This window comes from Microdochium trichocladiopsis (assembly GCF_020744255.1).
Source record: "Microdochium trichocladiopsis strain MPI-CAGE-CH-0230 chromosome Unknown B0I36scaffold_2, whole genome shotgun sequence".
Taxonomy (NCBI): Eukaryota; Fungi; Ascomycota; class Sordariomycetes; order Xylariales; family Microdochiaceae; genus Microdochium; species Microdochium trichocladiopsis.
Genome location: NW_025763545.1, coordinates 2,554,686 through 2,582,479, shown reverse-complemented (window position 1 = coordinate 2,582,479; position 27,794 = coordinate 2,554,686). Strand labels below are relative to the sequence as shown.

At 55.9% G+C, this 27,794-nt stretch overlaps 7 protein-coding genes across 7 annotated transcripts; 5 read left to right on the top strand and 2 right to left on the bottom strand.

Annotated features, from left to right (window-relative positions):
- Nucleotides 1-674: 674 nt before the first annotated feature.
- B0I36DRAFT_72248 (rab-GTPase-TBC domain-containing protein) lies at nt 675-3,588 on the bottom strand. Its single transcript, XM_046163275.1, has 6 exons — nt 3,352-3,588; nt 3,157-3,274; nt 2,927-3,088; nt 2,325-2,860; nt 2,123-2,265; nt 675-2,060 (listed from the first exon to the last, which is right to left on the bottom strand). The coding sequence occupies exons 1-6, from the start codon at nt 3,372-3,374 to the stop codon at nt 826-828; spliced, it is 2,217 nt and encodes a 738-aa protein (XP_046016989.1). The 5' UTR covers nt 3,375-3,588; the 3' UTR covers nt 675-825.
- Nucleotides 3,589-3,793: 205 nt separating this feature from the next.
- On the top strand, nt 3,794-6,235 carry B0I36DRAFT_72188 (uncharacterized protein). The gene has a single exon (XM_046163274.1). It carries the CDS (start codon nt 4,018-4,020, stop codon nt 6,055-6,057), a length of 2,040 nt encoding a protein of 679 aa, XP_046016988.1. The 5' UTR covers nt 3,794-4,017; the 3' UTR covers nt 6,058-6,235.
- Nucleotides 6,236-7,811: 1,576 nt separating this feature from the next.
- Nucleotides 7,812-9,082, top strand: B0I36DRAFT_372133 (uncharacterized protein; the record flags this gene model as incomplete). Its single annotated transcript, XM_046160081.1, has 3 exons — nt 7,812-8,220; nt 8,302-8,885; nt 8,945-9,082. 3 exons carry the CDS (start codon nt 7,812-7,814, stop codon nt 9,080-9,082), a joined length of 1,131 nt encoding a protein of 376 aa, XP_046016987.1.
- Nucleotides 9,083-9,848: 766 nt separating this feature from the next.
- Nucleotides 9,849-11,743, top strand: B0I36DRAFT_72185 (UAA transporter). The gene is made up of 3 exons (XM_046163273.1): nt 9,849-10,403; nt 10,481-11,286; nt 11,357-11,743. Exons 1-3 carry the CDS (start codon nt 10,204-10,206, stop codon nt 11,590-11,592), a joined length of 1,242 nt encoding a protein of 413 aa, XP_046016986.1. The 5' UTR covers nt 9,849-10,203; the 3' UTR covers nt 11,593-11,743.
- Nucleotides 11,744-12,641: 898 nt separating this feature from the next.
- B0I36DRAFT_236331 (uncharacterized protein) lies at nt 12,642-15,098 on the bottom strand (the record flags this gene model as incomplete). The annotated part of the gene is made up of 2 exons (XM_046149460.1): nt 12,642-14,847; nt 14,887-15,098. The coding sequence occupies 2 exons, from the start codon at nt 15,096-15,098 to the stop codon at nt 12,642-12,644; spliced, it is 2,418 nt and encodes an 805-aa protein (XP_046016985.1).
- Nucleotides 15,099-18,215: 3,117 nt separating this feature from the next.
- Nucleotides 18,216-19,259, top strand: B0I36DRAFT_72167 (uncharacterized protein). The gene is made up of 3 exons (XM_046163272.1): nt 18,216-18,649; nt 18,721-18,935; nt 19,117-19,259. The coding sequence occupies exons 1-3, from the start codon at nt 18,309-18,311 to the stop codon at nt 19,200-19,202; spliced, it is 642 nt and encodes a 213-aa protein (XP_046016984.1). The 5' UTR covers nt 18,216-18,308; the 3' UTR covers nt 19,203-19,259.
- Nucleotides 19,260-22,789: 3,530 nt separating this feature from the next.
- On the top strand, nt 22,790-27,406 carry B0I36DRAFT_314958 (uncharacterized protein). The gene is made up of 2 exons (XM_046152828.1): nt 22,790-24,875; nt 24,972-27,406. Exons 1-2 carry the CDS (start codon nt 23,139-23,141, stop codon nt 26,925-26,927), a joined length of 3,693 nt encoding a protein of 1,230 aa, XP_046016983.1. The 5' UTR covers nt 22,790-23,138; the 3' UTR covers nt 26,928-27,406.
- Nucleotides 27,407-27,794: the final 388 nt, after the last annotated feature.

Below are 27,794 nucleotides of genomic sequence, written 5' to 3'. Positions count from 1 at the left end.
GAGCGCTCCGTCGTTGCAGCCGAATCACCACCGAGCAATGACTCGCCCGCCTTTAGCCTGAAGCGAGCAAAGCAAAGCGACGTCTCTTATGCACAATGCCTTGCCTACATCGTTTCATCCCAGCCGCGCAATGATGTCACCAAACGGGAAGGCTGACATGAATCAGCTCCATATTAACTTCAGCTACCCCCTGTAACTTGTGCCACTGCTTCGAAGCTTATCCGAACGCGCGCGTAGGTTTGCTCGTCTCGTCACAAGGCACCTGGGACACAAAACTCGGATAACGAATTGTCTGGATCGCGTCACCTCGGTGATTTGGTTGATGCCTGTATGAACAAGTAGTGACACCCTCGGCCTGATGCGTCATCCGTTTGGTAGTTACAGCACTTCACTGCAAACCACGTGCTTGAAGACACACGGGAACATGACACACTAGAACATGTCTCAAGTGCGCAGAGATAAGGAAATGTTTTGAACGAACGGGAGTGGTTCGTGTGTCTTCCTCCTCGCATTCTTGATATCATGCCTTGCCTAAAACGGGAAATGGAATTTCAGACAAGCAAGGGAGTTTTATTTGGCACGGGCAATTCAAGCTCGTGCCGCTCGGCCCGTTGAGACAAATGAGGAGATGTGAAGCCACCCTTGGCACATTAGAAGTGGCACCTTTCCGGCTAGAGTACCAAAACGTATCAGGCCAGGCACCGTACCAAGCGGACGGACTTCTCCTTCAGCTGAGGTTTTGATTGGCCATCATGCACCACAAGGCTGGTATTTATTCGCCGTCAACGTATGATGTACCTAATCACGGGAGCATCATGATGAAAGCTACGATTTTCTGATCGGCTTCAATCCAAACAAGTCTTCAGGTAGCCCGTCCCTGCGCCCAGCGTCATCAGCTGGGTCATCCCCGAACAAAAACGCTGTACGTTCTCTACTTGCGTTAGCAGATGGACGCTTGCGGTGATTAGAACCTGACGAGGAAGTCGCATTGCTCTTCTTGAATGTCGACGATGGAGCAGGTGGACTCGCTGCCGACTCATCGGGCTCCAGCATCCACGCAAATGAGGACTGCGCAATCGTCGAGCGCGTAGGATTTGGAGCTTGCGGCCGGCGAGCTGCGTTGTTGGTGGAATAAGCTGTGCCAGAGTTTAGAGGCTCGTTTGTGGCGGCTTGGACGGCCCCTGTCTCTAGCACTGACGATGCTAACTCGCTTGGTTCAACCGCGCTTGTCTCGGACGTGCCAGTCTGTGCATCATCAATGCCATTGACCGTTGCATGACTCCCCGTTGCAGAAACCTCCGGCGTGGAGGGTTTAGATGTCTCATCGTGGCCATTGTCCGATGCCAAGGCAGGTTTGGTATCGTTGCCGTATCCGTCTTGCAAAAGCAAAGAAACATCTGCAGGTAAGGCCATTGTCGAGTCTTCCAAGAAGCCCTTGACAACTTCCAGCCTGGCTGTAGCACCATTGAGCAATTCACTGCATTTCTGCTTATCTTGAAGGTCGGAGCCGACGAGTTCTTTCAACGTGGTAAGAACATCACTGACCACTTTCGCAAGCTGCTGGTTCCTCTCGTCGAGCACCGCAACCGCTTGTACAGCGGAGCCCTGGCCGTGTTCCGCAAATATATCACGGTTCGCCAGCATGGAGCTCTTAGCTTCTGAGACGTTGCGTCGGATCTCGACCATTGCATCGCGCACCGCTTGGTTAATGCCGAGTTTCTCACTCCGCTCGAAGACTCCTTTGGCGGCGCCCTGCAGTAATGCTTCCACGCTGCCCTGCTGACTCAGGAAACGAGTAGGAGACATTGTCGGCCTTAGCACTGGCTGCTTCAATCGCGGCTTTGATGCAGGAGTCGAGGTTACCATTGGTTTAGCTGCAGCGGTGCCGACAGATGGGTGTCGCCCGGTGTACTTTTGTATCATTGCCGAGCCTCCTTGGCTATTTAGGTGCTTGCGAAGATAGATGGCGTCGTCAACAAATGTATGCGGCCCATGAGGAGCTTCGGGCGAAGGATATCTGAGCAGCAGCTGCAGAGCTCCGGAATAATCCGCCTCCAGCACTAGGCAAGAATTAGCACAATCTTTCGGGTTAATTCAAGTCCCCATCAACTGAAATACTTACAGTCCCAACGTATCCTAATGAGCATGGCTGTGCAAATAAGATCTATAAGCTCGAACTTTGGATCGATCGAGAACATAGTGTCCCATAGAAGAAGCATTTGCTCGAAGGGGAACTCGCGACTGAACAGCAGGCGCACCCAGCGACTACAACTGGCGTCAGTATCTCTCGACATGGCAGATCGACTAGCCATAGCAGCACTCACATGAGGAATATTTGGGGCAGAATCTCGATTGAAGTGAGATGCGATGCCAATTCTGGGTCAACTGCTTGTAAGCACACTTCGTGAATGTGCATGCTCTTCTCGACGATTGATGACCTTGTTGATGGGCTGGCATATGCGGTTGAAACAGCAGCAGTAGCCTTGTCGAGACCTTCATTCACTTCGTAAAAGCCCTTTGCATGTTCCATCACCTTGGCAAAGAGGCTAAAGGAGTCATGCTCTATGAAGGAAGCGTCGAGCATCTCCACCATCATGAGCTCAGTGGAGCCTTGTGTAGTGGCTGCAGCCGGATCGATTGCATCTTGCTCGACCACGAATACAATCGGCGCCAGCAGCTCGTGCATGCCTTGACGATAGCCACCAACATCCGGATTGAGCTTGCAGTAAATGAAGATGATGTCGAGGATCATAGTCTGAATACGTGCCTCGTGATAGAAGGGCACATCAGGCAGTCTTTCGACATCTTGCAGGATCTCAGCTCGGAGTGTCTGGTCGTGGCGGAGCGTGTTCCATGGAGACTTGAGTACTGCATGTCAGTCATGCTTGCGCTCGAACGATCTGCCTCTGGAATATTGGAACCATACGTCTACATCGTCTGCCAAGGGATCAAGACTCCCAGCGTTGAGGTATTCCGGGTGCTTAATGTACTTGAGAAAATGGTCCCGAAGTGAGGAGTAGGAGCTCCGCAATTCGCGTAGAGCATGGGCCCAGTTGGCCGTGTTGGCCGTCTGGTTCAACAAGAATGCCTGCGCGACATGTCAGCCATACTCGCGTGCCTTTGAGAATGAAGAGTTATGCGCATGGCTCTGTTCACCTTCCAGCAGATCGACCTGCAGCCCGAAACACATGGGCTCTCTGGACCACTACTTTGGACGGCTTGCTGCAAGTGGGCAAAGCTCGAGCTGTGTTTGAGGGTCTGCTGCCATCGCTCACTGCTCAGAAAGGGTCGCATCAGTCCTGTGTATCCCCATGATACACGCCAAGCGAGAACTCTGAAAGGTTCACGTACGTCGACTCGCTGAGTGATCTCATGCTGCTGGCGGGTCAAGCTCTGGCTTGGCTTGCGTTCTGGATCAGGCTACGCTGCTGGGCTCAGACACCACGGCATTCATTCTCTGTTTTGAAGGACGTGGGATTTGCGATGCCAAGGCGCGAAGAGGCCGTCGGACTGTGGTTGCACAATGCACCTGTTTCCAGTGCTGCCGTGTCCCAGCGCGGGCACGTCATGGTGGAGGATGAAACCTGCCGCGGATAGTGGTTGCTCCAGCCGGAGCTCCCAGAGCTGGTTGCCGGACCCATACCTAGGTAGCTCAGGGCGTGCAATGGCTGGGGGTCCCAGAACAGACCTGTGCTCACGTAACCAGCCGTGCCTGCCGACCCTCACTAGCTTCGAGCAGATAAGTAGTGGGGGCCAACGGGCACCAGTTCATGAGCTTCTAGCCATGCCGCCGTGGCTACGCGTCGGCCCTGGCACAAAACGGCCCAGCTGTCAGTGGCTCAGGGGCTTTGGCTTGCACATTCGCCGATACTACGTACTCCGTGAACAGTTACGAACTTCTACAAGGCTGCAAGCACATTTGTGGACCAGTAGTGGGAAGACACCCAAGGATGTCTCAGGCGTGAAAGACAAATTCCAAGAGTACTAGTCCGCCAAACAACCACGGATATCACAGGCATGTCCGCCGACCTCTTCGCTGAATTCGAGAGCGGCGACTCTCAGCCGCCTCAACAACCAAGCCAAGGCGTCTTCAACCGGCCTGCAGGCTTCGGTCATAGTGCTCAGAGATTCTCTGTACCCTCGTACGCACAGCCCGGGCATGGCCAGCAGCCTCATCAGCAACCATCGCCTGCTCCCGGGCCATTTTCCGCGCAAGGATGGAACTTCCAGAGTCAGGCTGCTGCGAACAATCCATGGCCAGCCATCGATCCCAAACAAAACACCAAGAATAGTTCGCAGTTGGGCAATGATGCTACCCAAGATGAGGACGACGATGATGCGTGGGGCGATTTCGAAGTTGCTGCGCCCCAAACCCAGCCTGCACAACCGTCACCGGCTCTGCAGGCTTCAGGAGGACAATTGCCAGGGGTTGCACCTTCGAATCAGGCCGCTTTCGCAGGATTAGACAGCTGGGATGGCCCTTCAAAGCAAGAGGCTGTCCCTCCTCCGAGGACCCGGATCGTACGAGCATCGACAATGGATCTGCTCACAAACAACCTTCTGAGCACCGGGACCGTCACACCGGCGCCAGAGAAGCAGAAGAAATCGGCTTTTAAGCAAGACGATTTCTTCGGCTGGGACGAGGTGGCGCCAAGCAATACCACAAAACCAGCGGTTGTGCCCAAACCATCGGCGCAACCAAAACTATCGGCAAAGCCGCTGCCTCGTGATTCATCGTCCAATGTTCTCTTCGACGCAGATGACTACGGAGAAGGTATTGATCTGGGAGACGAGGATGACGACGACGATGACTTTGGGGATTTTGAGTCTGGAGCCACAACCCTCGAGAAGCCCGCGCAGGACCTTCTTTCACTTGATTTTGCAGCGGTTCCAACCGCCAAGGCTCCTGGTGTCATGTCATTAGCAAATCTGAACATCAATGACTCCAGCCTGTCGCGATTTCCAGCACCAAAATCACCCTCATATCAAGAGAGGAACCCATTTCCAGGACTCTCTGTCACAACACCTCCATCGGACTTGTCTCGGAAGCTGGAGCCTTCCTCCAACGCAACACCGACTACTGCATGGCCGTCTGCAGGGGCAGGCAATAAGAGCCCAATTCCAGAGGATAACTGGGGCGCTTTCGAAGATTTTCCGGACGAGCCAAAGAAGGCTGTTCAGACTGAGAAGCCAACGCCAAAGCCATCAATGACGAAAGCGAAGAAGGTGACTCGGGCCAAACCTGCGAAGGAGGAATCAGATTGGGATTGGGGCTTTGACGAAGAAGAAAAGGCTCCTGTGCCGAGCAAAAGTGGTGGATCAGGCCCGTCTACAAAGCTGGACTCATCATGGGACTGGGACTCGGCTGAACCGCAGCCTTCGAAGACCACTTCGCACGTCAAAGACGACGTGCCTCCGATCAACATCCCTCCCCCGTCCGTTCTGATATCCATATTTCCACAGCTGTTGGGCCAGGCAAACACATTCCTGTTCAAGCCCACAGCCAAGCAAGCACAATCAGTCAAGGACCGAATCCTTGCGGACCCAAAGACGCTGGAATTCCTACGGGGCTATCTGACGTTGGCTCGAGTTGCGGCACGCGTGATCGCTGGTCGCAAATCACGCTGGCACCGGGACAAATTTCTGGCACAATCAATGTCCATCTCCGCTGCTGGCAGCAAAGGCATGAAGTTGGCAGGAGTCGACAAGGCGCAAGCAGCCCGTGAGAGCCGAGAAGCCGGAGATGTTGTGGACTTGTGGAAGGAGAATGTTGGACGACTCCGATCGGCGGTGGCGGCCGTCAATCCTACCATACCAGATGCAGCCTCGCAGCTCCGGGTGCCAGAGCTATCGGAAAGCATGCACGTCACCACTGCCAAAGATGTACCGGCAGCAGTCAAGGCGTGCATCATTTGTGGATTGAAGAGAGAGGAACGGGTGAGCAAGGTCGATTTCACAGTTGAAGACAGCTTTGGGGAGTGGTGGTCTGATCACTGGGGTCATGTCGAGTGCAAGAGGTTCTGGCTGGAGCATGAAACTGCACTGCGGCAGCGGTAGCTAGGCCCGTGATACTTCTTCAAGCGTACAACGATGCCTTCAGAGAAAACTGGAATGTGTCAAAGACTGTATTGTATGCCATCCGCCTGTCATTCAGAGCAACGCGAACGACCATTCTGCTGTGGACAAACCAGGATTGGCCCGAAGAGCAAACGTTTCTCGATGGCGTGTGAATCATGCACCATGGACAATCTGTCGCCCAACCCAGCACGTGAACAAGGACTGCCTGAAGGATGCAAGGCAGCTTGACATGTGGACCTCCACTTGAGTTCGTTCTGGTGACGAATATTGGAGTGCGCGCCCCAGTGCCCCAGTTGCAGACGGCCGGCTCCGGAGCAGGTCACCCCAAGGCTTATTATGAGCGACCCAAAGAATGGCGGCGGTGTCTATGGAGGGTTGTGTTGGTGCAGTCGTGGCATTGAAGACTTCGCATTTGGGGAGGAAAGTTTTGGCCCTCTAGGGCTCGCAGGAGGAGAAGGGAGCGACGGCCACGGTGAGTGAGCGAACGTACCTTCTGCTGCTGGATGTCATGCGGGCGTGCTCCACCAGCAATCGCGGGCACCAAACGCGGGCCGTTACTGCTGCAGGTGCTGCTGTTGCTGTTGCTGTTGCCGCTTCTGTTGTGTTGTTGTTGATACTGTCGGGGTGCCAATCGACTTACACCAGCGGCGGCCGCCCCAGCAGCAAGCTTCTTTCGTTCTTCTGTCGAGCCCACCCACATCGCTCTACCACGCCTCCTGTCTAAAGGCATCGTTTGCGTTGTTGTCGTTGCTGGTCTTGACCCTCTCTCCATCTCCTTCACGCCACCACAAAGCCTCCTCCCATCCTCTCTCTCCTCTCCTCTCGGGCGCGCTTCTCCAGGACCCTTCCGCCTCCTCCCCAGCCCCCGATCCACCCCTCGCCTATTTCCGCCCTCCTGGAGTGCCTGCCCCTGGTGCTCTCCACCCGGCACTCATCGTCCTCTACCGCCACCTCCGCCGTGTCTCTTTCGCGCACGGCAACCCCCTCGCGACCTGGACTCGTCACATCCACTTTCAAGCTACACAAGAAGAGAAGAGAGGGAAACCTGCTTCTCACTCTGTTCACTCATTTCAATCGCCAGCGCCTACCCTGTCTTGCTGTCTCACACTCCGACAGACAGTTACAACGCGCGCCTCCGTAACCACTTCCAGCCACGCCGGTTCACCCCGCTTGTCGATCCATGCTCTGCCTGCAAGCATAGAGGTACGTAGCGGCCACCTCCTCACGCGCTTCCCCTCTCCATCCACTCCAACGCTGCGGCCAACACCCGACAATACACACTTCTTCTTTCATATCTACGATACTGGACAAGGCTCCCGTTCCGGTACAGTACGTGCAAGGTCTCAAGACCTTATCCTACATGCAGGAGCGTGTCGGCTCGTCGCGAAACGTTGAATTACCACAGCCCTGGTGCTCTCTTTCAATACGTCACACATTGTACCCAGTTCCGCAACTTTGCAGCACAGGCAGAGCTTCCCCCGCAGCTCCTGGCTTATCAGAGCTAATAGGTCCACCGTCACAGTTACCGCAACCTGCTGCGTTCCATCAATCTCAGGTATTCTTGCCGCACTTCCGCAGACGCCTTTGTGGACGTGCCTCAGAACTTGTACCAGCAAGACGCGCCAGCAGCCACACCACAGCTGCCTACACTGCGCCAGACTCACGAAGCCGTCATCCTGGCCATCGAGCCTCCCTCCAATCCTGCTCCAACTGCTCAATCCCACAAGCGCAATATGTCTGCGGCTCCGGACTCCCTTTCTTCGAACGGCAACGACCTGCATTCTTCCATGGATCACCTCAAAATGGACGATGGCGAGCCACGCCTCGGCCCCGACGGGGAGCTCGCGCCACGAACAGACGAAGAATACGCCGTTGCACAGCTTACTCTCAGAGCCCTCGTCTCGTCTAAGGAAGCCGGCGTTATTATTGGCAAGGGGGGGAAGAATGTGGCAGACCTTCGCGACGAGACTGGTGTCAAAGCTGGTGTGAGCAAAGTCGTACAAGGCGTGCATGATCGTGTTCTTACAATCACCGGCGGTTGTGAGGCCGTTGCCAAAGCTTACGCGCTCGTCGCGCGATCCCTGCTTGAAGGCGCGCCGGCCGTCGGCATGGGTGGCGTGGTTCAGAACACAGGGACGCATCGTAAGTCCATGATTGGCATCTGTTGTGATACGCCACTCAAGTCGTGTTCAGTCCGTTGCTAATAGAGCACTTTGATTGCAGCCATCAAGCTCCTCATCTCTCACAACCAGATGGGCACAATTATTGGCAAGTCTGGTCTCAAGATCAAGCACATCCAGGACGTCTCTCAGGTTCGCATGGTAGCCCAGAAGGAGATGCTGCCACAGTCAACAGAACGCATCGTCGAGGTGCAAGGCACTCCGGACGGTATCCAGCTGGCCGTCTGGGAGATATCCAAGTGTCTCGTCGACGACTGGCAACGTGGCACCGGTACTATTCTCTACAACCCGCTTGCCCGCACCGGCCCTGGTAGTGCTGGCTCCTTGCCGTCTGGCGCTGCCAGTTCTACCGGCGCGCCGCAATACAACTCATACGGTGGCTCGCGTGTGCTGCGTACAGGAAATGGCGCGGACTTCAGCAACAACAGCAGCGAGCGCCCATTCACTAGGCGGTCTGGCTCTGACGCAGCGACTCGCGGCGTTCCAACGCACGATGAGAACGGCGAGGAGATTCAGACTCAGAACATCAGCATCCCTGCGGATATGGTTGGCTGCATAATTGGCCGCGCTGGCAGCAAGATTAGCGAGATCCGCAAGACTTCTGGCGCACGCATCTCCATTGCCAAGGCAAGTGCTACACCGAGTCAACCACGCTCCAGATCAAATGACTAACCAATGATCGACAGGCTCCACACGATGATACTGGCGAGCGCATGTTTACCATCATGGGCTCTGCCAAAGCCAATGAGACGGCCTTGTTTCTCTTGTACGAAAACCTCGAGGCTGAAAAGATGCGTCGCAGCCAGGCGCCACCATCAGACTGAGCACGACCACTTTTAGCCTACATACTCGAAGACCTGTACCACAAATACTCGGCATTTCTCCACTGTACTCTTGTCTTGAGTACGGATAGGCGGCGATCCATGGCGTCCACAGGGATGGTTTGCAGATTATGAGCGGCCGCGAGGCCAGGAAGCACGTCCCGTGTGGCATCAGGGACTTTTGCGACGACGTCACGACAGGCACTCTTTGGTTTTTGGCAGCAAAAATACCCGGTATCCATTCATATAACGACTTTTGTACCTCTTTCGAGAGGCTGGAGAGGCCGGCGAGGCCTCCTAGGCCCCGAAGTGAAGAACGCGAGGATGTCGGTTGGAGGTAGCGAGACTTTAATGAGATCGTCGAAAAGCATCATGATAACACAAAACAGATCTTAGCATGTTACCACAGATTTGCACGGGGCGTGACAGTCCGCGGAATGTCGGTGCTCTGAAAGGCGACACGATATGGTTTCGAACGAATCGTTGGTCCATCAAGCTGTCGATTCGGGCTTGACGCGATGTGGTCGCGGAGTAAACCCTTGAGCCCTCCAGGAGGGTGGGCAAGTGAAACTGAATTGGCATCCTCGGACGGATTTCCAGAAGGGTGCAAACGGGGCGGGCCCCCGCGAGACCGCCTTGGCGGCCCATGTGGGTGACGGAAGCAAGCAGTGCGGGTACCTGTCAGGGGCTACATTTAGTGCATCCATGGCGTCAGGGCCCAGCAGCCTCCACCCCTAAGGTAGCTAGCCCTAGGGGTTCTCTCTGTTGGAGGCGTGCTCGTGTGGCCATCTGTCATCACGACAACCATTGAAAGCTGTCCCTAGCTGCCATCGCGCACTCGACCCCACGCCCGCCCGGCGATCGCGTGTTGCCATTGCCGTGCTCTCCGCTAGCAGGAACAGCAAACAGCCACGCTGGCTTGATTACTCCTCCTCCAACCCGCATCTTGTCCATTTACAATATTTCGTCATTGTGAAGGGGTCTCTCCCTGCCCTTCAACAATATAATACGTTGTTGTGTCGCAATCCTCCTCCTCCTCGTCCTTGCTTCTTTTTGAGCGCAATCACTACTGTCTAAACAACATTGCATCGGCCGAGTCCAGCTTATAACACGAGTCAATCGAGATGGCGCGCACGAAGCAGGCGCGGCCCGTTGAGCGCGTTCCGTCGTCCGAGTACGTAGAAGGCCGGCCCAAGACGATGCTGGCACAACCCGAGATACGCTCCAATGGGGCGGCCTTGACGAAACCCGCCACACCGGTTGCGACAAGCGAGGCTGGCGCGACACAGCTGGTGATTGCAGTCGCTGGCATCTACGGCTCTTTGTGAGTTCTTTTCTTGTCATGGCCTTACTTCTCGCGAGACGGTGCAGCCCTACTGACGCTTCCATGCTCGCCCTTAGCCTTACGTGGGCGTACCTCCAGGAGAAGCTCACGACGACACCCTACGGCCCTCCAGGCGCGACCGAGGTCTTCAAGTACCCGGTGTTCCTCAACACGATCCAGTCCCTCTTCGCCGCGGCCACCGGTGGCCTGTATCTATACTTCAGCACGCCCCGTGGCCAGTCCGTCCCACCGATCATTCCCTCGAGCCACATTCTCGGCCCCTTGCTGCTCGTCGCCCTCACGAGCGCACTCGCCTCTCCCTTTGGTTACGCGAGCCTCGCGCACATCGACTATATCACCTTCCTGCTCGCCAAGAGCTGCAAGCTCCTGCCCGTCATGTTCCTTCACATCACCATTTTCCGCAAGCGCTACCCACTGTACAAGTATCTCGTCGTGGCGGCGGTCACGGCCGGCGTGGCTGTGTTCACGTTGCACTCGGGCAAGTCCAAGAGCAAGAAACACTCTTCTGGCAGCGGCGACTCTGAGCGCAACGCGGCGTGGGGCATGCTGCTCCTCGGCATCAACCTGCTGTTTGACGGCCTGACCAACAGCACGCAGGATTACATCTTTGGCGCCTTCCAGCCGTACACGGGCCCTCAGATGATGTGCGCCAACAATCTCATGATGTCGGCGGTCACGGCATCATACCTAGTGCTGTCGCCCTGGCTGGTCCAGACAGGTGTGGGCGAGTGGTTCGGCATGGACATTGCCGGCTCCGCGGGCGAGCTCACCGAGGCCCTGGCATTTCTGGGTAGATACCCGGCCGTCTGGACTGATGTGCTGGGCTTCTCGGCGTGCGGCGCCGTTGGGCAGGTTTTTATCTGTGAGTCTCCTTCTCTTCCCTTTCCTCCGACAAGAGACTGCCCCGGAACTAACTTGAGCATTGAATGAAGTCTACACCCTATCCACATTCTCCTCGGTCCTCCTCGTCACCGTGACAGTGACCCGCAAGATGTTCACCATGATCCTGTCCGTCGTGGCCTTCGGCCACCGCCTGACGCGTATGCAGGTCCTGGGTGTCGGCCTCGTCTTCGGCGGCATTGGCGCCGAGGCGCACATTGCCCGCAAGGAAAAGATGGCTAAAGAGGCGGCCAAGAAGCAGAAGGCGCTCGAGGCAAAGGCGCAGTAGACCGGCTCCGGACATGCCAGGTTCTCTTTCTTTTTCTGTCTTTTTCCCCCTTTCTCTCTTGTGTGGTCCAATAAGCGCGGGACACAGTGTGACTTCAGACTTTTGCCTACGTGCACTTTTGGTGCACTGGCAAAGCTGGCGAGCAAACACAAGGAAAACAACAGATCGAACGTCTTTCCTGCCTTTCCTGCCCCTGCTTCGCACCCTCGCTCGACGGATACGAGAAGAGGCAAGGGATGTGCTCAACTGGCCAATCACTCGTTCCAACGATTTCACTGCCGCAAAGCGTAGCAGTCTCATCTCATACATAAAGCATATATGTGTACATACTAGAGCCCAGTGGTACACACTGAGGGAGGGCAGAGAACCAAAGTACATAACACCAAGATACATGCATATAGTCACAACATATAAAATACATCAACAGAAGCAGGTGGTGGTGTGTGAAGCAGAACCAAGTTGACCATCCGCCCCAGGTGCATACATCATTAGATCAACTCAAACACGCTGACTGGCTGTATCCTCAAGTACTCTTTTCGCACAGCATTGTGTCGTCGTCCTGGGAGCTACCACAGAACACCTCGTGTGGACCAATTTCAGATTTTGGACAGAGCGTGTACGAGCGAGGTCGACAGCTAAAGTAAAGATTTTGTTTGGACCATGTCAGGCCAAGTGATTGGTTCTCCTAGTGCTGCTCCTCCTAAGTCTTTAATACATAGTATGATCCTTATTTCCCTTACGCCACAACACCCCGCCACCTCACGCGTACAATTGCCATCCAGTATTTTGCAACAAGAGGCTCGTGACAATGGCGTATGACCCATGAATGACCTCGGCTTGATACAGTGCCCGCCAGTATTACTCGAGGCCTTTGCCCAGAGATTGGCCTGCTGCGTTGACCTCGTCGCTCACAGTGCCATCAGAACAGCGATGGCTTGTTTGCAGCACTGTTGTGCTCATAGACAAAAGAAGATTATAGTAGAGGCGCCTCGCTAGCGCCCATATGATAGAAAGATTGTTTAAACAGCCCCATCATGCAGTCGTTCCCATTATAACACGTCGTCGATCGAACGAACAATCGGGGTCTCGCCTTGCGTTGGTGGGCTCCGAGGGTCGGCTATTTGGGCCGGACGTCCATAAGGGTTGAAAGGGTCCCTAGGAAACATTGTTTGCCGTGGTGAGAAGAGCCCTTCGTTGGGTGTCGGCGGCTGCTCAACGAAGTGCAGGCCAGGCATCGACGCCTCAGCAAACTTGGAGTGGATCGGATTGTCCGTCATGATCTCAGCGCGTGGGGACAGCAGCGCATCCTCGTCTTGCGGGGCGGCTGCAATTTGGAAGTCGGGAAATGTATGTCCGCCCGGATGGTTTCGTAGGGGTAAAGAATTGCTGACTCCAAGGCTTAGACTGGAGAAGCCCATTTCCTGGGGTCCCAACTCGTGACGGTGCATGGGAAACCCTGGCGATGGTGGCGGCGGGAACCCTGGCGACGGTGGCGGCTGGAAGAATGAGGTAGAGGCCTGCATTGACGGAACGAGCAACGTCTGTGGTCTCGCCTCGGGTTCGGATACTCTTTGGGGTGGTGGCTCATACAGTTGGGGCGGCTTCAGAGAATCGCCCTGAAGATGAAATCGACCGAATTTGCCCGGGTCCTGTGCGTCCTCCTTTTCGTCCCACGAGAATGTCGATGGTGCTGAAGAGGGGCCTGGCGAGATAGCTTCGAGGTTCGGTGTAGATTTGCCGCGCGAGTGCGAAGGGCTGCGGCGGGGGCTCGGCGCTCTAATCGGGCTTTCTTTCTCATCCGGTAGAGGGGCAGTGAGTGGCTCTTTGGGCTTGAGGTCAACTGCATCCGCGGAAAGCGTGATACGATGATGCTTGGTTGGGCTTCTTCCGCTGCGAGGACCAGCCGCAGAACGCAGGGGAAGCTTCCTCTTGGCAATCTCGGCCCGGAAATCCTGGAGACAATACATCAAGCGCATGTTGGGACTGATCCACCGACTCTTGGCCTGCGCAGCGTAGTAGGCGTCATTGACGCTCAGTGAAGGGTTCTGGAATATGCCATAAGCGATAATCAAACTGGCAGATCTGCTGGCACCTTGCTGGCAGTGCACAAGCACCTTCTTGCCATCCTTGGTGCGCTTCTCAATGGTTTCACAGAGACCAATCAGGTCATGCGCAATATCAGTGTTGTGATCCCACAGCATGTGGATATACTCAGGCTCCTTCATGGGATTCGCCTTGGGTGTTGTGGGCGTCTCAGGGAGTCGCTGGCCGGATGGAGGGAATTCAAATGCCGTCGTAAAGCTGTCGCACGTCATGGCGGTCTCCGGGTAGGGAGACTCGGCTGGTGGGGACGTCTTCTCCTGCTGCTTGACGGCGGCTGGCGCATTGAAGGGGTTCAACACTTCGCGAGCGACATTGATGACAACGTCGAACTTGGCCGCTTCATCAGCAGTCGGTTCCAGATATAGGTAGACGTTGTCGTCATAAATGGCAATCGGGCCATTGGGATATCCAGGTGACTTCTGGTCCTCATTCTGCTCAGACTCGTCGTGAGGCTGAAAGTCAAGGGCTGCCCTGCTGGCGACTTGACTACGGATGGGTGAGTCTTCCTCCACAATTGCTGCGTCGAAACTGGGCCGCTTTGGGCGGAAAGCCTCGGACAAGCCATCAGCGCCACGTTCAAGGACGGTCGGAAATGACATGCCACCCGACGGCCCAAACGTGGAGGATTTCATGCCGGAGAAGGAGAGCATGTGCGGCGAAGACGTGGAGTGTTTAAGTTGTCTTCGTTGTAGGATCGGCGGCATGGCTGGCGAGCCGGGAACCTCGAGGTTCACTGCGAGAGGGCGCAGGTTCAGACCGTTCGAATCGGTTTTGAGACTGAGTTGACTAGGTTTCCTCTTCATGCCTGGGATCTTGGGCTTGATGAAGACAGGAGAAGAAGGTTCGGACACCAATGTCGAGGACAAATTGCCTCCAAACGGAGGCTGAATGGAGAGTCCCTTCATGTTACGCCCACGTCTCGGGGAGGGAGACGTCATTGGTCGCTCAAGGCGATTGGTGTTGCCATCGACAGTAAGCGAGCCGCTGGCATGGCCACCGAAGCTGGTGCCAGGAAAGTTGTTTAGTGGCAGAAGGTGCACCGGGGAATCTGGGGAGGAAGACGGCGAGGGATCTGATAAGGACGATGTGTCCGTCGTAAGGGTGGTTGTTGGTGACGAGTCCGCGGACTCGAAGTTCTGCCTGGCATTGTTGCTATCCTGAAGACGGTGAGAATTGACCAGAGCAGCTGACCCGAGGTGCGCCATCTGTGAGGGATGCGGCGGCGCTGGAGGAGCGTGCTTTGGGCATTCTGGATACGAGTCTGCCATTTGAAGAAATCTGGGACTCTCGTCCACCGGCGCAAGATCTCTGCCGCTGTAGGTGTTGTTTGACTCGTCGTCAATGATGGACATGAAGGAAGGAATCTGGTCCTCGTAGTGTCGGCGTGCTGTGGCGGACGGCATGATCGAAAAAGTCGAACAAGTTGATATTGAAAGTCTTCAAAGGTAGAAGTCTGGTATTCGTTGTGGGAAACCCACGAAATGGTTTGCCTCAGGCCTCCGTGAATTAAAGGATCTGGATTGCCCAGTGAAGAGAACCAGATTCGCTGCCAAAGTAGTGTCCAGAGAGCCTGAACGCAGAAATGCAGCTGAGGCAGCTTCGAGTTGAAGCAGAAGCGCGCGATCGCTGAAAGGTGAAATGAAACGAAAGAAAACGGGCGCAGTAAAATGCAAAGAGTGCGGTGCAAAGCAGGACAGCACTGCTGAATCCTACTGGTGACAAGTAGCCGTTTGCCTGATCAGGAATGTTTGACCGCGATAGCCCTCAAGCACCTGTGTGGCCCCTCCACACAAGCCGTGCTGTGGCTGGTCGTCGCCCCTTGTAGTGCAAAACCGAGGGCTGGCTCGAGGTGGAACAACACAAGGTCGAGGTCCGCAGGGACGGAGAGAAAGGATGAGATTATAGGGAGTACTGCCGTGGAGTTCGCGTATTGTCAGAGACCAGAGCCCATCGCAACCTCGTTTGGCGGTGGTTTGCTTGGTAGGCGGCGGATGTTGAGGCTCGAACAGCCACGACCCGTGATGTCGTTGTGGACGGGTGCTTGGGCGTGAGGACTGAGAAGGAAACGGCGCCTGACTGCAGGAGGAAGTCGAGCGGCGAGAGGGCGAGGGCCGGCCAGAGACGAAGTTGCGTGGTTCGCGGGCGAAAGGGTGAGATGCGGAGAGATCGTGTGGGAGAAAGAATTGGGAGGAGAAGAGTATTGATTGGGAAGATTGGATTGTGGCAGACGAATGGCAAGCGCTGAGCGTGGTTGCTGGCGGTGCCAGGCAGTCAGCCTGCCCACAGCGGAGCGGGCAGAGGGAGCAGGGAAGGGCCAGCTGTGCAGTCCCGTAATAGCACGCAGCAGGCCCTGGGCTGCTGGGGACAGGACCAGACAACCCTATTGCGTGCTGCTGCCGCTGCTGCTGCTGGCTGGCGCTGCTGTGGTGGGCGGCGGGCCGGGGGCGTCGGCGCTGGCTGGAGAGGGGGTGGGCGGAGTGTTCAAGGGTGGTGGCTCTGCGCGCAGACGACGAGGACGACGGGGAGAAGAAGGCGGAGAAAGGGGGAGGGAGGAACGGGGCGGGCAGGGGTTGGCAGGCCTGGACGAAACAAAGGCGCTTGCAGGGGAGCCAGGGGCTGGGCGGCTGCTCATTGGCACCGCAGCGTCTCGTCTCGACCGGGCCCCTGCTCCTGCTCGCGCATGCCCTGGCCTGCTGATTGGCCAGGCTCCTCCTCTTCTCTCGCTCTCTCTCTCCCGCCCTCCCATCACGCTGTCTGTGCCCGTACGTAAGTCTGTGTGCCACTGCTGATGCTGCTGATGCTTCCGCTGCGACGTAGGACGGCGACTCGCCACTGCCAGCCTTGCAAATAATACCGAGCATCTGCTGTGGGAGTGAGTGAGTCATTGAGTCAGTCAGTCAGTCCCTTTGTCCTTCTGTCACCCTTTCCGCCAGCAGCTTCTCGAGGCGGCCTGGAATGCCAAGCACTGCAATGTCCATGCTGGTCTCTCGGCAGCGTGTGTTTCAGAATCCATCCAGGCCTTGTTGTTGTTCATCCTGCCCGGCGTGGGTGTTACTCCCGTGGTCACAGAGAGCCAACCCAGAGCCAAGAAGAGCTCATCTCGCCGCCCGGGAGTCTACACATACTTCTGTAACAGGCAATGTCCAGGCCCTAACTTAAACCCCCTTGGCCTTGCTTGCCTGCGTGCCCACGGCGCTTTTGGCACGGCAACGGGCGGCCCTAGCTCCTGATGGCAGCGTTAGAGTTGCGGCTCAGAGCATAAGCATTGTTTCGGCAGCCATTCCAAAGTACTCTAATAATACGTAGTATTGTACAGTGAACCTCGGTGTAGAGTATTAAGCTGTTGATTAATTAGGCTCCACGGCTTCCGCGGATCTGGCGTGAGGACATGATCAGATGAAGCTGCGACTGCAGGGAAAGCCTTCCTCTCACACGCTGCTCCCTTACTCGATGTCGGTCCGGCGGTGACGTCTTGCCAGCCTCATTCCTCATGCTCCAGCTGACCACATCTCCTCCCGGGTGACACCGACGGTTGCTGGCCCAGTTACCGGACACGATGGACGACAACATCCCTCGGGTCTCGCAATTCTGGTCCTTGCCCAGCCGCCCACAGCCAACAACATGGACAAAAGGCTTCGAGTGGAACGACGTAGCAGCGGGTGCGGAGGCACAGGGCGGCTGCCGAGGCGACTTTGAGCCCGTGCAGGCGATGCTCATGTGCCCATGCCATGCCATGCCATGCCAGGCTGGACCAGACCCGCCGAGCCGACTGGATGCCTGCAAGCTCGTGCTTGCGCCTGCGTGACTGGGCCAGCCGGGGGTTTGCCTGTCTGCGAAACCAGCACCTCCGCAAGGCCGCGACACGCATGCTTCTGGCGGGACTGGGTGGATGCTGGTGCTGTGTCCTGTGTGTGCTCAAGTGTGTGTGTGTGTGTGTGTGCTCTGCTTGGTGCAGCGCAGCCACGCCGGCGCCAGCACCAGCCAGGCCCTGTTGCTATTCCTGGACGGCCTTGCGCACCTTGTGCAGTGTGCTGCTGCAAACCCCACCGCCCAGGCCCCTGCCCGGCGCCAAACACCAGCCAATCACTGCGCGCATGCCAAATTTGGATCGGTCCCAGGTGGGCTAATTAGGGCCGCTTCCTGCTCCAGCGCTCCTGCTCTGGCCGATTACTGTATCCTCTCGCTGCGCACACCCCTCCCCCCCTCGCCTTCTGCCTGCTTCGTTTCAATCTTCCTCAGTGCCAGCCTCTCCATCATCAAGTGCCTGGGCGACAGCGTCCCCGCGTGCCTCCCAAGGCACACTTTGACCACCAACCGAGCTTCCACAAGATATCCCCAGGCACAAACAGTTGTACTTCCGCTAATTAACTGTCGTCTGGTCCGCGGCGCGTGTTCCGTCCTCCATTGCGGCTCCCGTGGCGGCTAACATCCGGGCCGTGAGTGAGTCCCGCGTCCATCACGGCAACGGTGAGGAGGCAGATCTCCAGGTTCGCATTCGTAATCTGGCCCTAGTGTTGCTCAGCACGGCCGGGGATCACACCGCTCGGCCCCGTGAATACGCCGCAGTTCTGTCTGACCGTCTTGCTTGCTCCTCCTCTATTATTGGTCTTCGTATGGCGTCTCGCGAAGGTCTTGCCTTGTTCGAGCAGGCTGTCACGATGAGGCCTTGGCCGCCAGTCACGATCTTGAATCGCCACTATAATTACGACGCTTCTTTGTGGGGTTGTGCTGTGAAAAAAAGAATCAGCCAGGGACTGTCCTATTTTCGTTCTGGGACATGTCTCCGAGATGTCATCTCTGGACAATCATTACTTGTAAAGCCTTGGTATGGACGCCGGCATGCTGTCATGGTTTCGGGGACTTTGGCTTGCCTCCCGGCTGTGCTCTCGCATAGTGGCTTTTTCGGGAGTGTCCGGTGTCATAACGGGAGCCTGTGGCTTGCTGATCACGAGTCGTGAGTCGTGGCTCTTTGCTCTTTTTGGCAGACACGACGGAGAGCAATCGGGCCTAACAGCTCCTGCTCAGGCGATCAAACTCTAGAACGAAGAACAATGTTGCCATACTAGCTCTAAAAGGGCGAGTAAGGACCCGGCAAGGAGAGCACATCATTGAGTGGCGGCCGTCGTCAATGCACGTTCGTTACTTGCAAATTCGATCACCAAGTCCAGGCAGCGGTTCCGAATGTCCAGCACATGCCAATCTCGAAATCTGGTCGTCTGGTGCATGTGGGGCTGGCCAAGGTAGGATTGTCCAGAGATTTGGAAGTGAAATGCAGCATCGCATAATAAACCAAAGAACAACCCAGCTGTCAAAAGCTTGGCCTCATCTTATTCCCTGAGGCTGAGCACAGCATCAAGTTCTTGTTGCCCGTGCCGCTTAGCCCGTTTCGATAATGTACATGCGTGGCTAATATTTGTCCAGCCAAATTCCTTGACGGGGTCAATGTCGAAAATGCCGTTTACGCAGGCTTCGACTTGCGGCCGGATGACCCGAGCTGCAACAGTTGACGGCTGTCGGCCTCGACCGACAAGTCTTGCTCGGCGACACATTTTGGGAAAAGGAAGGCCTTCGGATGATTCACAACGACTAAATCGTGTCCCCAAATGAAGCTGGTTTCGCATCAGTAAAGCAGCAGAGCAGAACAGCGTCTAGCCAGGCCGCCAGGTGCCCTGCACAGCGAGCGCTGAAGCGGACCCGCCCGCGTGGCTCTCCCACATTTCCCATCGGCCCTAGACTTCCAGGAACGGGGGATCACGCGTGGCGATCAAACACGAGGTTTCGTCTAGGGTCTCGGGGGTCCAACGCAGTAGGCCTAGTGATGAGCTGAGCTGAGATGAGATGAGGTTTGCTTGGCTCTCCCCCCCCCCCCACGGAGGGTTTTTCGGGTCCCGGGATATGGGATGATGCATAGGGAACGGCGTGTCCACCGGTGAAACTGCCAGGCAGATGATGATTTCAAGGCCATTTGTTTGAGGGATGCTACGATTATGCTGCCGCCGGAGAACAATGCTCTTGTCATGTGAAGTCTCCGAGTCTTGCGAGACTGTTGATTGTCTGTCCCACTTCACGTATCTCTGGCTATACCTGATGCTGGTGGTGTCAGTTCAGGTTGGAAGACCACGCTAGTCGCAGTCGTTGTCCCGTGTGTATATCTTGGTTGTGGGACAATCGTCCCTCGCATTGCTGCCTCTTTATCCCTGTGTGCAAAGGTGGCTTGAGGCTGTGAGATATATGAATGGAGCTGATTTCGCCCAATCGAATATGTGCCAGCCCTGAGACACAACTGTCTCGCTGTTCATATGTGCCGTTTGTGAACCATACTTCGTAGACCAACAAAAAGGAACTCCGCGTTCTGTCACCATTGAAGCGGCAAGTGCATCGATAGAAAACTGGCAAGACCTTTCACTATGGCTTGCCTGCGTGAGCACTTGCTATTATGTATGCTGATCAGTTTCTGCGTACATTCGTCCATGATACCACAAGATGTTTCGACAGCTTCAGTTCAGTTGCGAGGTCCAAATGTCTCTCTCTGTTGTTGAAATTCCTTATTCCCGCAAGTTGTGTAATCGTGTTCAGACTTGACACGAAAGCTGCTGACCTCGCAGCAGCTCGCAGTTCTGAGCTTGAAGTATGACCAAGTTCATTCGACATAGTCTATATGCCACAAGTGCAACAGCCCAATGGAGGGGATTCGTCAGAGCATTCAATGTATCCCATCTGTTTGCTTAGTATCACCTTGGACGACGGCAATTCTTGAGATACGATGTTTTTGTCTTCTTGTACAATTATGAGGACCTGGTATCACGCAAGAACTGACAATCATCACGATAAAAATGTTCTGTCGTTCGTATTGGTGATCGTGATTACTCGCTCGATTCCGTCAGAGAGGATAATAATTCTTGCGTTTCCCATGCAGTTAAGTGCCGCACTTCAAATATTTGGGCTTTCGAACCCTCGGAACCTTTTCTTGTTTACCTCTTGTCCGCCACCTAATCATAAGCGAGCCAAAGTTCTGACTGTTCTCTCCAGCCTTGTTTTCTCATAATACTCGCCCACTTCCATGTGGACTGCGAGCAGTGCCTCGAGAGAAGCATATAGACGACAATCAACTTGGCCGGCCATGATAGACTGACCGGCCATGACAGAATCAGGAGGAAAGCTGTACGGCCATACGCCTTCGTGATACGTGACAAGCACCCTCGAGCAAGGAACGCCGCTGTATCTGCGACAACCCACCTGCGCGGCTTCATGCTAGCGTGCCCGTTCATCCTGAGTTGTGACCACGTGATTCGTGCCTTTTGTCAGGTTCAAAGATATCTGGTTGATTTCATTTTCAGTGTCGAAGGCGCGAACTGGTCTTATAATCCGGTTCGAGTTGATCACGTCTTTGGCAAGGATGACTGCTATGGTCCTTTGACGGCTTAAATAGATAGAAGAGAGCCGGACATAACGACGGACTCTGGCTGGCGCGTCTCACAGCGCGAACAATCGCGTGATTTCGGTACAATTTTTAGGTTTTATGTTGCAGCTTGCCTGGAAAACCCGCCCTGCATGTGACCACGCGGCAAGCAATATATCTAGGGACTGCTGCCTTTACAGCATTAACTCACCCGTCCAGACATGCCGTCGAGATGAGGCAGTTGGCGAGAACAATTCATCGAGTAATCGCAACCATAATGATTGTGACTGCTCTATCGTTGGTGCACGCCAGCACGGCCACTTGAGCACTTCCGCCGCCACTTCATAATGTCGCAATCATTCTCGAGCGTTCCCAACTCGAGCCCATGTCAACATACCCATGATGCCGTGAGTGGATGACGCGGTTACCTATGGACAGTTTCAGCCAGCAATGGGACGATGCATGCTCAGATCTGGCATGAGCTATTTATTCGGTGCCGTTTTGCTTGAGAACCCGAACCTTATTATCCGAATCCAGTTCCTCAATAGAACCATATCGCAAACGCGATAGGAGCAGGATGTTACGCTTGCCTCCCTGGTCCATTTTAGGTCCGGACGGGACTAGACCCCTCCCAAGGGTCCTCCTGGTCGTCGTTACTGAGCTAGGCCTATGGGCTTGCCCCTGATCACCCGCAGCACGCCAACGCTATTCCAAGCGGGCCGACCGGGTGATTGTCATTTCGGCTCTGGCATCATTGTTTCAAAAGCTGCAGGCAACTTTAGCAGAGCCTAGCGCTGAGCTCAGCGTTCAGTGTCGGACAAATTTGTGGCTGAGCCGTGGACCGAAAGATCTAGCCCCCATGTCGAGTCAGTAGCCACGCCGCTGCAACGTCCGTGTCGTCGTAGTGGTTGTTCCCCTGGGTTTTTGGTCCATGCCCTTTCTTGGGACGCACATTTCGGACATGATTCTGAATCGCACAGACCAGAGTTGGGTCGAGGCGTGGAGCTCGTCGCCAGGAACGTCGACGCTCAGCTGATAATCAACATAACGGCCTCGTGAGTGGTCATTAAAGAATGCTGGACAGACAAATGGCTCCATAACGCTAAGGACGCAGAGGCATCGACGATGTGGAACCGCCTTCTGCAAGCAACGAAAAGGCCAAGGCCTTGCTTGGACAGAGCGAATCCGCGTCGAGCACATAACAAATGGGGACCACAGGCTCGCGTCCCTAGGGCCATTGTTGCAGCACAACGTGTCGTTGCAACTGGACTCCAGCCTCTGATCATCATGCGGTCATACCTGCTTGCTAGTAGACCGCCTTGCCAGCAGCGCCAGTTGCAGCAAGGCATTTTAATGATTCCCGCGAGCAAAGGACTTCTTTTTTTTTTTTTTTTTTTTGGGCCCGCCCTCACCAAGGCATCCCGAATACCATCTGTTTTGCCGTCTCTGATTCGAAGCGAGCCCGTAATCGGTGACGGATCCCCGTGAACTCACTTTATGGTTTGACAGCTCAATTTCCAGGCTTGTGTCCCTGTCCCCGTGGACCAGGGGGGGTTGTCGTGCTTTGAACGGAGACAACGATCCTGGCGGAGCTGGTTGCCAGGTTCCGTGGCCCTTGCGACCAGGGACTCTGCGAGATCCATGGATATCCTCCTTTTCTTGTCTGTCGTCTCGCATTCTGCCAGGCGCACTGTCCCCAAAACAAAAAAAAAAAACAGTCCCGTTCTTAAACACAGCTAGTCTGAAGGGCTTCTCTCTTCCTCAGCCACGCCACGACGAAATCCTGACTGCAACCACTCATATCACCTACCCGCTATTAGGAGGTCGCTGATCGCCCAATACCACCTTGCGTCAGCATCCTGGGTCCATGCCACCCCTCCAAGGTCGTTCCCGGGAGTTGTACCAGCCACGCCCATCCCACTGGGCAACTCGAGCAGAAGAGCTGGGACTAGGCGACACCCAAATCCGCGTCGTAGAGAGCGTGAAACCGTGTCATCGCACTGGGCCACAATTTCGACCCAGGCGGTCATCCTGAGACAGGACCATGGCCGCGAGGGCAGGCACAACGTGGTCAGGGGAGGGCCGGCACAGCCTGGACGGCCGCCCGGATTACCTCAGCGGCGTACTCACCAGTGGCCTCGAACCGACGCGCAATCCCTTCTCAGATTCAAGACCATCAGCTCGAGCAACAGCAGCCGCAGCAGTAAGCCGTGAGACTGATCACTCACAAGAGCAGTCCCGTGTTGAGGAGATGGCAAGTGCAGGGCCCGATAGTCTCTTAAGAGGACCGCGCAGCAGCACCAGTGGTGCTGCTACTGGGCTGTTCTCAACATACGCGTCAGCGAGAGCCACCACCACCACCACCACGTCCTCGAGGCAGGAACCGGCAAACCACTACAAACAACAGGAACAGCCGCGACAATCCGGTATCCAGCCTCTCGCAGCCCCTTCCTTCAACTTTGAATTCTCTGTTCCTGCATCGCCGTCTTTGATCAGACTCTCGCAGCAGCAGCACCAGCAGCAGCACCACGGCGCTCCGACCTCCACACAGGGCGACGGCCCGTCCAGACTAGACGCTTATCGGTCCACGGACCTGAGACACCCGCCAAAGCCATTCGAGCCCGGGTACAATCGCGCCGTCCCTGCGCTGCCAGTCCCCCTGAATGAAGGCGCTCTCCACAACCAGCACCCAGACAACCCAGCCAGCAAGAGACCACCACCAGCTCATCTCGAATCTTCCGATAGCATCGAAACACATATTCACAAACGTCGCCAGACACTGACCGACGCAGACAAGCCCATCCCAGTCGCAGCTCCCCAGCAGCGCGGCATACAGCAGTCTCCCCGTCGCGACGGAGTCGGTACCTCGCCTCGCACTAGGGCAAGTGTTGAACGCCGTCGCCGCCTTTCAGCTGCCGCCGCTGCACTTCGGCCTGCAGAGCCTATTCCGAACCCAGCCCAGCCCAGAGAGGTCTCATTCCTCACGACCTCCTTCCGCCAGGGCGCGACGAGAGACACCACCGTGCCAGAGACAACCACGGATGCCCATCAGGCTCAGCCATCTGAGCAAACCGCGCCAGTACCATCGGCTCATGCCGCTCCAATCACCACATCCTTTACATTCTCCCGCCCTGGCCTGTTTCAGGGACCTGCCGACTCAACCGAAACAATTGTACCCTCCCGCCCCGGGCAGCGACGCGCTCCTGCTTCGTCCTCGCCCGATGGTGTCGACAAACCTTCCGGCTCCTCTGTAGACGCGTCGAAGCAAGCCCCCGGAACGATTGAGCCGAACACCGACCTTCGACCAGCCGAGGACAATTCCCAGGAAGCTATCCACACCCGCCGAGACTTGCTGCCGCTCAAAACTGTTCAGCGCTCAATGTCTGATGACAAGCGCTCCTCATTTACGAGGCGGCCGCCCGTCTCGTACAAGCCACCTGTGAGCTCGGGCTCGAGCACGCCAAATGGCAACTCTGCATCGATCCCCCCGATCAGAGGCTTCAGATCTTCTGGTTCCAGACGAAGCCTGACTCTGGATATGAATCTCCCTTCTCCCCGCAACTTCGACAATGGAGACGACTACCTTGACGCGAACCATAGGGATCGGTCATTACGCGCCCTTGAGGGCAGGACAGACGAACGAGGCCCGGCTTTGACGCCTCCTGACTCTGCTCTTGCAGATACCGACGACAGCGGTGACGTGTTCCTGCGGATCGCTCGCCAGGAGGCCGGTCCATCCGACGATGAGGGTCGCCGGTATGGCGATGCGCGGAGCGAAGTGGTAAGTACCTCTGCCTTGGACGATTCTTCGGAACTACTGTCCTTGGGCTCACCGAGTATCTTCGACAACCCCATATATACTGACATTCTCCTTCAGTCGCGCCCGTCTAGACCAGTTCGTAGACCAATGTCTGCAGCAGTGAACACATATGACCCGAACTCCCCACCCCGCCTAACTCGTCGGATGTCGGAGCAAGAGAACGGAAGATCAAGAGATCCCAGCGTAGATGTGGGAATCGAAAGACTCAGTCGGCAGAACACTGTGACCTACAGAGGCTTGTCTCGTGAACGGGCTAGCGAAGATGCCAGAGCACGCAGTGTAGTGGGAGGTCTGCGCGGCAGTCCTATGACTCCACGAACTCTCACATTCCAGGATGCGACCAATCCGTCCTCAGACAGTACTTCACCCCACTCCAGGAGACGCCAGCACTCTGTGGACACCGGCTATGCTGCAGGCACACGAGTGAGCTCATTGAAGCAATCTGGTTCTGTCGTTGGCCAGGCACGAAACTACAGCTCCTCACCTCTCGCCCCCAAGGCAGCGGCCGATCCTCAAGCGGAAGCAGGAAACGTGGTGGAGGGTACAAACTCGACAACCTCAACTGCTGCGCCATCGACAGTCTGGGACGAGCTTGATGACCTCAAGTCACGGATTCATCGCTTGGAGCTGACTGGGAAGCTGCCTCCAACTTCTGGGGCGGCTATATCACGCGCTACCGACGAAAGGCCACCAACAGCACACACAAACGCAACCACCATGTCTGCCTCGCCTAAGCGTGGTGTCGCCCAGGCCCAAGCATCCGATGCTGTTAGTACCACATCGTCATCACACCCCATTCGCAAGGAGTCGCACCCAGTCCTGCATAATGCTCTAGCCAAGTCCAAGTCACTGCTCAGTCCTGAAGTCTATGCCGCGCTGGAGGCCGCCGCCAAAGACGCCCTGTCCTTGACAAACATGATGGGCTCGTCTGGCCAGCCCGGCCCAATCTCAAGTGCCGCGAGCGGCGTAGGCGGCAGCGGACCCGTTGTCACCGATCGTCAGCTACGGCGCAAAGCCGATAGCGTTTGCCGCAGCATCACTGAGCTTTGCATTGCATTGAGCGATGGAGTTGCCGAGGCCAAGGCTGAACCTGTAGCTATCTCAGTCTCTCCGGACAAATCGCCCATGACCAGCCCAACTGTCACTCGTTTCACCGGCCTCACAGGCCACGCCAGGAAACCCAGCACGTTCATTGAGCGCAGTGCCGTGCTGAGTGCCACAAGTCCTCGAGCAGCATCCCGTCTGGAAGACAAACGCACCAGCGTCCTTATGGGCAGTGCCCTTCCCAGTCCGAGGTACAACAATCCTCCTGTGACGATAGCCTCCATCGAAGCGAGTCCGGGCGGACGTAAATCTTCGCTTCTCCTGTCCCGTACCCGTCGAGCCCAGACTGAGGAGCCAGAGGAGGCAAGGCAGTCCTTACTCTTTCGCACGCGCCGTGCTGGTACTGAAGAGCCAGAAGAAGCATCGGATCGCAGATCCTCCTTAATGGTCCGCGGCCGACGCGCCGGCACAGAAGAGCCAGAGGAAGCAGGGATGCGCAGGGCATCAATGCTCGCCAGAACGCGAAGGAAGACCATGGAGGGCGACGAAGACTTGCCACAGCTTCGCACCCCCTCTCGGGCTATTACCGAAGTGGCGGGAGTGCGATCGCCCCGCGAATACATGTCACACCATACTACGCCTTCGAGGGACGAGACAATGACCTTGTCGCCTTCCGCGCTCCCCAAGAGACAACTGACAACAACGTCGCTCGCATCTCGGATCGTGCAGCCTACACCGCCATCCACAATGGCCTCTCGGCGCTTCCTTGAGCGATCGACGGAGCGCGCCGCAGCTGAGCGGGAGGTCCAGTTCAACTTCGAACGAGACGAGATGCCCACTCGGCGCATGTCGTTGGCTCAGCCCGCCAGTCTCAACCGGGCTGGAAGCCTGACAAGGCGAACAAACCGAGAGAGCATGATTGCCATGCCGACCAGCGCTTCTGGTGCGCGAACAACCACTTATCGATAGTTCTCATCCGGCTGCTTTTGCCCACAATTGTATATTTCACACCCGGCGCGGATGACGACGCAGCTTTACGATTTATCTTGAAATACCACCAATCCTGCGCCATTGGTCAACGGCCGCGATCACGCTACCTATCTTGTCACGATGCCGGATCATTACGAAGTGTATTAATTAGCCTCGAGGACGCGCGAGCCGCGCCACGAAGAAAAGCGGAATGCTTGGAGAACATTTTTACTGTTTCATCGTTGCCGGCGTTTCATCGTTTACGGAGTTGGTGGTCTGGTTCGACCTTTATACGGCTACGCTGCTTTTCTGGGCAGGATTCTAGCATCTGTTTGTAGCTCGTCTGTGTTTAGTTATGGATTTTCTCTCAGCGTACAGCAGCCATATCTTGTCGTTCTTCATCAGTTAGGGCTGTTAGATATGTCCGTGCTGTTCATGCAATACAATATCGCATGCTGAAGCATTCATTTTCACTGTCAGTAGCTCTCCTGCCTTGCCATTTGCGGTGTGACACATCTACTCATTGCCAAGAGTCTATGGTACGTCGTGAACAACGCCTGCGGTGTGAGTCAGGCGGCGTATGATTTCGAGCAGGCCCGCTGGCGCTGATTGCCCAGGCCTTTTGATGCTGGAGCAGTCCGTCGCCTAGCGCGGCGGGGGGGCAGTAACCAAAGGGATTGATTAGTGGGGAGGGTGGGCTCAACCAGCTCTTCACCACTTAGCTCTACGAGTGCATGTCATGTGTGTGTGAAAGCCAACCCTTTGGGAACACGACCCAGAACATATGAATCGCCAGTTGTGCCCAGGTACAGAGAACGGAATAGAAACCACCTAAGCACATTCTATACAGACTTCACTTTTCGTTCG

Excerpts from the sequence above, each read along its gene's own strand:
- B0I36DRAFT_72248 (XM_046163275.1), bottom strand. The coding sequence starts at position 3,374 with ATGAGATCACTCAGCGAGTCGAC. Across the intron at positions 2,861-2,926 it reads CCTTGGCAGACGATGTAGAC|TCTCCATGGAACACGCTCCG; the intron begins GTATGGTTCCAA and ends GCAGTACTCAAG. Across the intron at positions 2,266-2,324 it reads CTGCCCCAAATATTCCTCAT|TCGCTGGGTGCGCCTGCTGT; the intron begins GTGAGTGCTGCT and ends CGCCAGTTGTAG.
- B0I36DRAFT_72188 (XM_046163274.1), top strand. The coding sequence starts at position 4,018 with ATGTCCGCCGACCTCTTCGCTGAATTCGAGAGCGGCGACTCTCAGCCG.
- B0I36DRAFT_72185 (XM_046163273.1), top strand. The coding sequence starts at position 10,204 with ATGGCGCGCACGAAGCAGGCGCGGCCCGTTGAGCGCGTTCCGTCGTCC. Across the intron at positions 10,404-10,480 it reads GCTGGCATCTACGGCTCTTT|CCTTACGTGGGCGTACCTCC; the intron begins GTGAGTTCTTTT and ends GCTCGCCCTTAG. Across the intron at positions 11,287-11,356 it reads CGTTGGGCAGGTTTTTATCT|TCTACACCCTATCCACATTC; the intron begins GTGAGTCTCCTT and ends CATTGAATGAAG.
- B0I36DRAFT_72167 (XM_046163272.1), top strand. The coding sequence starts at position 18,309 with ATGGCGTCTCGCGAAGGTCTTGCCTTGTTCGAGCAGGCTGTCACGATG. Across the intron at positions 18,650-18,720 it reads TGGCTTGCTGATCACGAGTC|GCGATCAAACTCTAGAACGA; the intron begins GTGAGTCGTGGC and ends GCTCCTGCTCAG. Across the intron at positions 18,936-19,116 it reads TGCATGTGGGGCTGGCCAAG|CCAAATTCCTTGACGGGGTC; the intron begins GTAGGATTGTCC and ends ATATTTGTCCAG.
- B0I36DRAFT_314958 (XM_046152828.1), top strand. The coding sequence starts at position 23,139 with ATGGCCGCGAGGGCAGGCACAACGTGGTCAGGGGAGGGCCGGCACAGC. Across the intron at positions 24,876-24,971 it reads GCGATGCGCGGAGCGAAGTG|TCGCGCCCGTCTAGACCAGT; the intron begins GTAAGTACCTCT and ends ATTCTCCTTCAG.